A 10,419-nucleotide genomic window follows, 5' to 3' on the forward strand; every position below is an offset into this window, starting at 1 on the left:
CAACATGCATGACTTTTTATGAAGGGGTTATTTTTGAGCATCCCAAAATATGGTCTTTTGTCGCGTGTGTTGGACAAACTATACTATTAAATGTATCAACAGAGTATGATTGGGCCATTTCTAGCAGGGATATAATTTAGGGATTTAAAATTTTGCCTTTTTTTTGGTCAAAAATCAACATACATTTACAAACACATTTTTTTGAGGGGGTAATTTTTGGACATATGATGTTTTTCTGTCATTTATGTCCATATTATGCTCTAATATGTATCGACAGACTTTAATTGACCCATTTTGCATTAAAAAATATAATTTTGGATAAAGAGCTCAAAAATCGAAATACTATAGTATGACTTTTTTCAGTTTTTGGACATCGCATAATATGGTGTTTTCTGTCATTAATGAACCTCGAGCTTGATTTAAAATAGTTTTCTTAACATCTGAGGAGCACATGAGCACCTGAAGGCATCACGATGCCTTTTTTTAATTATTGATTTTTTTTGGGGCAGCATTTTTTAAACAGTGTTGCCACTATTCTTGGTGCAAAATATCTTACAAGCGAATAATATTATATTTACATTTTTCTAAAGTCAAGTTTACGTCGAGCACGTGCGTAAATGACGCAACAACCTGCCCACCCCGCCCTCCCTGCTGACATAATCCAAAATGGCAGCCACCATCGGGAGACTACTGAGGACCTCTGTGAGTAAACTTCATGCAACACATCATAACATTTCATATCGACGCTTTCTGCTCGTTATTGTATCTATTAGTCATTAATTATGTGGTGCTGACAGCAGTAATGATGCGTGTTTCTCCTGCGCGCTGGGCCGCTGTCATGTCTCGTGTGTCGCATATTTAAACCATCTGCCGCCGGTGACCAACCTCTGGTCCGCGGCCCTGCTGGGGACCGACGTGGTTCACTACAAATACTCATTTAATACTCTTTAAAGCTATTGTGCAGAGTAAGTAGACTAATAAACAAAACAACAGGAAGTATGTTTGCTTGGTAGCTTACTCATTATTGTTTTATTCACCATTTTAAAACAGTTGATGCCATATTTCATCAGCGATTTTCAGTGTGACTTTAAGCATTTTTAGGCATTTTAAAATGTGACCATTTTTGACAAAAATCAATATACTATAGTATGCCTTTTTTGAGTTATTTTTTATATATATCCTATAATAATGTGTCTTTTTTAACGCTATTTTTAGACAAACTAAACTACTTCATGTATCAACAGACTATAATTGATTCATTTGAAGCACTTTTAGGCATTTTAGAATTTGACATTTTATATTAATATTGACATACTATTGTATGACTTTTTGAGACATGCCATAATGTGGTGTTTTTCTGTCATTTCTGGCCATTTTATGCTCTAATATGTATCAACAGACTAATAATTGACCCATTTGAAGCATTTTTTGGCATTTTAAAATTCGACCATTTTTGACCAAAATTGACATACTATAGCATGACTTTTTTTGGGACATCCCATAATATGCTGTTTTTCTTTCATTTCTGGTCATATTATGCTCTAATATGTATCAACCGTATATTGATTATAGTATTTAAAATTTGACAAAAATCAACAATCAACAATCAACATTTTTTTTCAATTATTGCACATTCCATAATATGGTGTTTTTCTGTAATTTCTGGCCATATTATTCTCTAATATATTATTAATGAATTTAAAACGACAATAACAAAGTAAAAATGTTTACTGTGAAAATGTCCTCATGTTTTGTGTGCAACATCCTTTAGTAGGCGTATATTTTTATTATCATAACTGCAGGTTTTCAGGTTAAAGTAAACCCAACATCAGTGGAAAAATAAAAATGACATCAACTGTCTATGGCATTAAAATCATACAAGTACTGCGTTGTTGGTCAGCAGGCGTATTGACAAGATAAACATTTCTTGGAGACAGAGCTGCAGAGCTGCCACTCCCATTTACCGGACAGTCTGACATGCAGTGCATTGTCCCAGTGTCCTTTTATTGTGCATACTGGCTCACTGTCACACTATCATGACTTACAGGGACACAGAACAGAGCCATTGTAAACTGTATTAGTAACAGCTTTGCTTTTCCTACTATGACAAGTCAAAAGTGTCCACAGAGAAATAATAACACAATAACAAGTAATAAAATATATATATATATATATATATATATATATATATATATATATATATACACCTTTTTTTTCTGACAAAAATCGAAATACTATAGTATGACCTGTTTTCTGTCATTAATGAACCTCTAGCTTGATTTAAAATAGTTTTCTTAACACCTGAGGAGCACATGAGCACCTGAAGGCATCACAATACCTTTTTTTAAATTATTTATTTTTTGGGCAGCATTTTTAAATAGTGTCACCACTATTCTTGGTGCAGAATATCTTACAAGCGAATAATATTATATTTATAATGACAAAAAATTGTCGTTCATTTAATTTAACTTATCATTTATAGTATTTTCCTCAGAACCACATACTGTTTTTTTAATCCACATCAGACCTGCAGGACTATTTATAGTGTGCTTGTCTTTGCTCCTGTTAGTAACAGCAATTAGTGTTGTCCCAGCAGGTGTTCTGCCCTCTGCAGCTGGTGAAAGCCACCTGCTGTGACATCACTGTTTGCGGTCGCAGGTTCTGCATGGCTGACGTTTAAACCCACAGAGAGCATCGGTGTTATTATCAGCCTGGAGGGGATCTGGTGTTTGTGTGTGTATCAGCTAATCTCTCTTAATACTGGAGCCATCAGCCTAATATTTTTTTGGTGTACATTATAAAAGCACCTCTCGTAGTTGCACAAATACAACTTTATATACAGTGCTTAAAAAAAATATATTAAACCACCTGTCATAAAAACGAGAAAACATAAATATTTTAGAAATCTTTCAAAAGCTTGTTTAAAACTAAAATGTTATTGTTATTTATTTGGCAAATAAACTGAATTCACCTTTTTATATCAGCATTTAAGCTGCAAATAGCTAACCACTAAAACTAATTGTACTGTCCAGGAATGCAAGAAAATAACTACAATTTCACTCTTAATCAAGAAAAAAATTATGTGCTTTACTATTTTTGTTATTATTATTTTTTTAAAACAGTACGCTAGAAAATTAATGGATAATAATAATTTTATTTCGGCATTAAAAATATCATTTTGGATTAAGAGCTTCTACGTATTACCTGTTTATTAACCATTACAGAAACATAAAAAATTATTTTGGTAATTACTAATGCTGTTAATTCAGGACATCTGTGGCATAAAATGCCATTTTTATCAAATAATGTTATCTAAAATGTAATTAATTGATAATATTCAAAGCTGCAGGTCTTGGATGAGGGGTGTGTATATATATATATATATATATTTTAACGTCACCCTGTTAAAATAATCGCCTAACTTATTTTTTCAAGTTTTGCAGGAAACACAAAAAACTTCACCAAAAGTGTAACATATGACATTTATTAATCATTTCAAAACAAAATGACTTAGGCAACTTTCTGAACATGCCTTTGTGACTTAAGCAAGATATGGTAACACTTTATTTTGAAGGTGTCTACATAAGACTCACACAAGCCTGTCACAAACATGACAAGTATCATGAGCATTAATGTTACTTCAAAGTGTCATTAATGTTCATGACACATCCCATGTCATGTTTACGACACGCTTATGTCACTCTTATGTAGACACCTTCAAAATAAAGTGTTACCATATCTTGCTTAAGTCACAAAGGCATGTTCAAGAAATTGCCTAAGTCACATTTTATTTTGACTTAGGTGTAAAAAATCCGCTTAAGTCACACACTTGACATAGGCCATTATCTTAAAGGGGTAAAATCACATGATCTGATCAACTGAGGATGTAGGCGATTTTACCATAGGTGGCTATGAGGAGATGATTTAGGCAAAAAAACAATTTTGACAAAAAATTACATAGGCGATTATTTTGACAGTGTGACGAAATATAAACCAGCATCAATTCTAGGCATTTTTTCACTCCTGCCTAAGACTTTTGCACAGTACTGTATATATTTTTTCAGCCTGAAAAACCTGCTGGTTTAAACGTGATGATATTCTGTCTGTTGCCTCATCTACAGCTTCACTTAGAGCTCACATTCACTCATGTTTCTAAAAAGCACATTAAGACCTTTGCTCTCTAGACTCTGAAGTGGTAGCAGCAAAAATAACACTATAAACATCTTTTCACCTTGACCTAAAAACCCAAGTGCTGCACACCAAACGTATATTATTTTATCAGTATATTTGTGGATCATTAATATTGAGTTTCTGTCTTTTTTTCAGGCAAAGGTTGCAGCAGGAGGACTGAAGGTCCCAGCAGCGTGTCAGCGTGGAGCATCTGCAAGAATCCTGAGCGCCGCCGCTCTGCAGAGAGCCTGTTTCTCTACCGGTACGTTCACAACCAGAGGCACACCATATAAATATATAAAATATAATGTAAACATACTAGAGAAAGGCCAGAGCCTAAATTATTAACTGATTGACAAAAAAAAATCTTAATTAGTCTAACAATTTTGATAATGGCATTTTATAGACCGAGTGATGCATCAGTAATAATTGCCAAATGTGGATTTTTTTACAATATAAAGTAGAGCAGGGCTGAACTGAATGTCATTTTTTTTACATTCAAAGCTTCTATTGAGGTTTTTGAATTGCCATAATCATGTTTTCAGCCTAAAAACAATTTAAATTCCCCAATTTAAATAAAGTGATTAATTGGATTAAGTTAGTTATTCATTAAAAAAGTTGATTTAATAATAATATTGTGTCAGATTTGTCAACATGAATGCATGCAGGCAGCAGGCTAATCCAATAAGGGTATAAAATAATGATGAGATACTGTAATAATAATAATAATAATCACGGTACCTTCGGTATAGAGCAACATTAGAGCTGAAATAGATTTTCTGTTATGTAAATGTAATTAATGGTGCTGTTAGGTTGCTGTTGTTAATCCAGATGTGTGTCTCTGTTATGTGCTGCAAGCTGGACACAGAAACTATTACATCCATCTATTTTAAATACATTTATAACGCTCTGGAGTTATTGAAATTGGATCACACAAAGTGAAAATATTGTATGCTATGTGGCTACAGAGTGTATTAGTGTAGTTTAATCTTTAGCTGTGATTGTGCAGAATTTAAAAAATCTGTATTCAAATGTCAGTTAAAGCTTTGAAGCCCTAAAATAGACTATTTATTGTTTGATTATGTGGTTATAAATCTCAACCTCAGATGTATAAAAATGTAACAATAGAATCTATATTCATTATAGATCCTTTATATGTTCATATATATACATTATATATTCATAATCATTATCATCATCATGTGCAATATATCTGTATATATCCTCACTTTACTCCTCAGACATTTTTTTTATATTGTTATATTTATATTGTTATTGTTACCTATTTTGTTCATTCTTTTTCTTATATTATCCTATATTGTTATTGTTTTTGGAGGCTTTTGAGCAACCTGGAACCAGAATTTCCTTTGGGATTAATAAAGTTTTATCTTATCTTATCTTATCTTATCTTATCTTATCTTATCTTATCTTATCTTATCTTATCTTATCTTATCTTATCTTATCTTATCTTATCTTATCTTATCTTATCTTATCTTATCTTACCTTACCTTATATTTTTAGTTACAATAAGGCAACTATATGCATTATCATAAAATATTCACATCGATGTTCAGGGCAGAAAACTTCATTCACACGTACAACAAAACCTTCAGTAACTCATGTGCTTAGTTCCTTATTTATACTTGATATTATATAGTCATATCATCCTATTACAGCCCCACTAAAGGTATGCTGCACTTAATATTTATATTCTTGCTTTGTATGATGGATCATGTTGTTAAAAACGTAATTTCCAACTGATTTCATGTCCCATTTCACACCCTCTCTGGTGTCAGTGTAAAAGGCTCCGTGCTCCATCACTGTTATCTTCACCTGAGCTGTAAAGAGAGATTACACATCGATGTGTAGAGTCGTCACGTCTCTGTGCTTCACGCTGTAAGTCACCTCGGTTTTTAATAAGCAAATACCATGAATGTGTAAATTGTTTGTCTTTTCTCTATCAGGCTCCTCCAGATGGACCCCTGCCGTCACTCAGCCGGCTCCTGCTTTTAAAGGCACAGCTGTCCACAACGGGGAGTTCAAGGAGATGAGCCTGGCTGATTTCAAGGGCAAATACCTGGTCCTCTTCTTCTACCCGCTGGACTTGTGAGTGTTTGTGACACGCATAATGAGAACATGATGGCTCTCCTGCCTTTGATTGAAACACACATCGAGTCATCTAAGATGTTTGTACTTCTACTGATCAGATTAAGTCACACTCTCCTCCCGATGTTGAGTAAAATAATTCAACGGCATGTCGTTGATCGTCTGTAGTTGTACAGATTGTAAATGCATCAGTGAATGTTTCATTAACCACACTTTTATTCCTCTTTTATTCCTCTGTTTCTCATGTTTTCTCTCCTTCCTCTGTTTTTCACATTGCAACACCTATCAACAGACATATAAATGACCCATTTGAAGCATTTTAGGCATTTTAAAGTTTGACAATTTTTGAACAAAATCCATAATAATGTATTTTTTCACTGTTTTTGGACAAACTCAGTCTATAATTGACCCATGTCTAGCATTTTTAGGCATTTTAAAGTTTTACTTTTTTTGGGGGAAAAAAATGGACATACTATAGTATGACTTTTCTTTGAGGGGGTCATTTTTGGACATCCCATAATATGGTGTTTTTCTGGCATTTCTGGCCATATTATGCTCTAATATGTATCACCAGAGTATAATTGACTAATTTAAAGCATTTTTAGGCATTTTTAAAATTTGACAATTTTTGACAAAAGTCGACATACCATAGTATGACTTTTCTTTGAGGGGGTTATTTTTGGACATCCTATAATATGGTGTTTTTTTCGCTTTTTTTGGACAAACTTGACTACCACATGTATCAACATCAGCATTTTTAGGCATTTTGAAATTCGACAATTTTTTACAAAAATTGACATACTATAGTATGACTTTTTTGAGTGGGTTATTTTTTGTAATTTGTGTTTTTTTTTCTGTAATTTCTGGCCATATTATGCTCTAACATGTATCAACTTTTTTTTAACATGTATTCAATTTTTGAACAAAATCCTCATACTATAGTATGACTTTTTTTGAGGGAGTCATTTTTGGACATCCCATAATAAGGTGTTTTTTCGCATTTTTTGGACAAACTCAGTCTATAATTGACCCATGTCTAGCATTTTTAGGCATTTTAAAGTTTGACCTTTTTTTTGACAAAAATCGAAATACTATAGTATGACTTTTCTTTGATGGAGTCATTTTTGGACATCCCATAATATGGTGTTTTTCTGGCATTTCTGGCCATATTGTGCTCTAATATGTATCAACAGACTATAATTTATAAATTTTAAACATTTTTAGGTATTTTAAAATTTGACCATTTAGACAAAAATCAACACTATAGTATGACTCTTTTTTTTTCTGAGAGGGTCATTTTTGGACATCCTACAATATGGTGTTATCCTTTAGCTATTTTTGCACAAATTTTACTACTACATGTATCAATAGAGTATAACTGACCTATCTGAAGTATTTTAGGCATTTTAGAATTTGACCATTTTGACAAAAATCAACATACTATAGTATGACTTTGTTTGACGGGGTTCATTTTTGGACATCCTATAATATGGTGTTTTCCCGAAATTTTTGGACAAACTATACTAGTACAGGTATCAACAGAGTATAATTGATCCATTTTTAACAGTCTAATTTCTCTCTGTGTTTGTCACGTCGCAGCACCTTCGTGTGTCCAACAGAGATCATCTCCTTCAGCGACAAGGCCAGCGAGTTCCACGACGTGAACTGTGAGGTGGTGGGAGTGTCTGTGGACTCTCACTTCACCCACCTGGCCTGGATCAACACGCCACGCAAGGTGCTCCCCCTCATTTAATGATTACTCAGTAACACACACACACTGTGCAAAGTTCAACTCATTACTTTTTTCATTAATGCTTTGATGCGGGCCATAAAGGAGCTTTCAGAAAACGACCTTCTGAAATGTGTTCTCATTAACAGTATGAGCAGCAGTGATTGTGTCAGTGTTGATCTATTGTTTCTGGGTGTTTTGTCAGACTGGAGGTTTGGGGAACATCCACATCCCTCTGCTGTCTGACCTCAACAAGCAGATCTCCAGAGACTACGGGGTGCTGCTGGAGGGTCCGGGCATCGCTCTGAGGTACACTCACTCATTATGTCATCTATTCACAGCTGCCACTACAGGACATGGAAATGCTAATATTTCACATTTTTTAAATATTAAAATTGAACACAATTTGCAGGTGTATCATTGTCTTGACTGTGTATTAATTTGCATAGTTTATTTGCACACTGATGCATCTTTATTATCACTTGCTGGTAAAATACAGTGAAGTTAAATGTGTTGGTGTATGTGGCATACAACATGATAAGTTCAACCTGCTGTAATATGTTTATAATAAACAGCGTAACCAAAATACAGACACTCAAACCCTTAACCCTTTATCAGGCAAAGAACTATATTTGGTAACTTCAGGTAATATTTCGAGAAAAAAAGATTCAAATTTACTAGATTAAAGTGGCAAATCTACAAGAAAAAAAGTCCCAGAATTAAGAGATTTAAAGTGGCAAATCTGCTTTTTTCTTGTAAATCTGCAACTTTTTTCTCCCAGATTCACCACTTTAACCCTTAATAGGGCACTCATTGAAATACTTGCAAATTCCAAATTTCAACCCTAGAGAATATTGGAGGATATTACATACTGCCAGAATGTGTAAAAAAAAAAAACATACGAAAATAATATTTTGAGAAAAAAGTTTACGAGATTAAAGTGGCAAATCTACGAGAAAAAATTTTGCAGATTTATGAGATTTAAAGTGGTGAATCTTTTTTCTCGTAAATCCGCGACTTTATTTCTTGTAGATTTGCCACTTTAATCTAGTAAATTTGCAACTTTTTTCTCGAAATATTACCTGAAGTTACCAAATATAGTTCTTTTTTGGTCATTTTGTGTCTTCTGGTAATTTGTGTCTTTTTTGGTCATTTTGTGGTCAATTTAGTTATTTTGTCATTTGTCATTTTGTTTCCTTTTTTTGGTCATTTTGTTTCTCTTTTGGGTGATCTGAACTGTGCGTGTGAGATTCGGTTCAGTGAGCGGGGGGTCGCGGACAACATGCATATTAAATTGGGGGTCGCGACTCAAAAAGGTTGAGAACTACTGTGTTACAGAACAGTCATTATCATATACTGTGTCAAAACATACATTGCTACTGTTGCTTTTTCTATACTCAAGATACAGATATTGTGCTGCTGTCCTTTTCTACAACCTGTATGGTCTTTACTAAATCTGCTTTATCTCAATTTGTTTTAGTTTAGAAAGATGCTTGACAGTTCTGTTCTGTTCCTGTCCTTCAGAGGCCTGTTCATCATCGATCCAAGCGGCGTGGTGAGACACATGAGTGTGAACGACCTCCCAGTGGGCCGTTGTGTAGAAGAAACCATTCGTTTGGTGAAGGCGTTCCAGTTTGTGGAGACCCACGGTGAGGTGTGTCCAGCCAGCTGGACCCCCGAGTCCCCGACGGTGAGTTCAGCTCACAGAAAAGAGCTTTTAAGCAAATCCTGTACTGAAAGTGAATGGTACAGACCTAATGTGTTGTCAACTGCCTTTGAGTTTTCTTAGTAGAGTTGTGTTGTTTACTAGTAGAGTACGTGTGTGAAGCAGTTGTGCTTTAAAATATGCATTAGGTACATCAGTCCTCTGTAAGTCCGCCTCAGGGGAAACTCATTCTGTGTAACTGTTTGCTTTTCAGATCAAACCAACTCCAGAAGGATCCAAGGAGTACTTTGAAAAAGTCAACTGAAAAAATAAACAAAATGTTCACAACTCGTACACCTAAGAAATAAATGTACAATCTTAGTTTACAGTCAAGTTGTATTTACTCGTACACAGCTGAATACACAAAATAAATATATTCTTTTTAAATGGTAGCTCTTTGTTTAAATTATTGTGCCTGATTGTGGTGTAGTGGCAGTGGTGGAAATTAACTAACTCAAGTATTACTGTAACTCATATTTAGGGCCCGAGCAGGCAACGACTTGAGAGGTCCCTATTGTATTTCGAATGATTTTTTTTTTTCTTCCCAAATGATCACATTTTTCACTGCCTGAACATACCCCAAAACTCATGCAACTTTAAATATAAGTCACACCTGGCGAAAATGTTTATGATCTATTGTCATCCTGAATTTCCACCACTAGGTGGCGCTATAATAAAGGAAAGTGCGTTTTGGCTAATAACTCCCACA

At 34.3% G+C, this 10,419-nt stretch overlaps 1 protein-coding gene across 1 annotated transcript; it reads left to right on the forward strand.

The window, feature by feature from the left end:
• The first annotated feature begins 651 nt into the window (after positions 1-651).
• On the forward strand, positions 652-10,102 carry prdx3 (peroxiredoxin 3). The gene is made up of 7 exons (XM_059323808.1): positions 652-702; positions 4,327-4,432; positions 6,135-6,276; positions 7,876-8,011; positions 8,211-8,314; positions 9,530-9,695; positions 9,925-10,102. The coding sequence occupies exons 1-7, from the start codon at positions 667-669 to the stop codon at positions 9,973-9,975; spliced, it is 741 nt and encodes a 246-aa protein (XP_059179791.1). The 5' UTR covers positions 652-666; the 3' UTR covers positions 9,976-10,102.
• The last annotated feature ends 317 nt before the right edge of the window (positions 10,103-10,419 follow it).

The sequence above is a fragment of the Centropristis striata genome, chromosome 20 (genome assembly GCF_030273125.1).
Source record: "Centropristis striata isolate RG_2023a ecotype Rhode Island chromosome 20, C.striata_1.0, whole genome shotgun sequence".
Lineage (NCBI taxonomy): Eukaryota > Metazoa > Chordata > Actinopteri > Perciformes > Serranidae > Centropristis > Centropristis striata.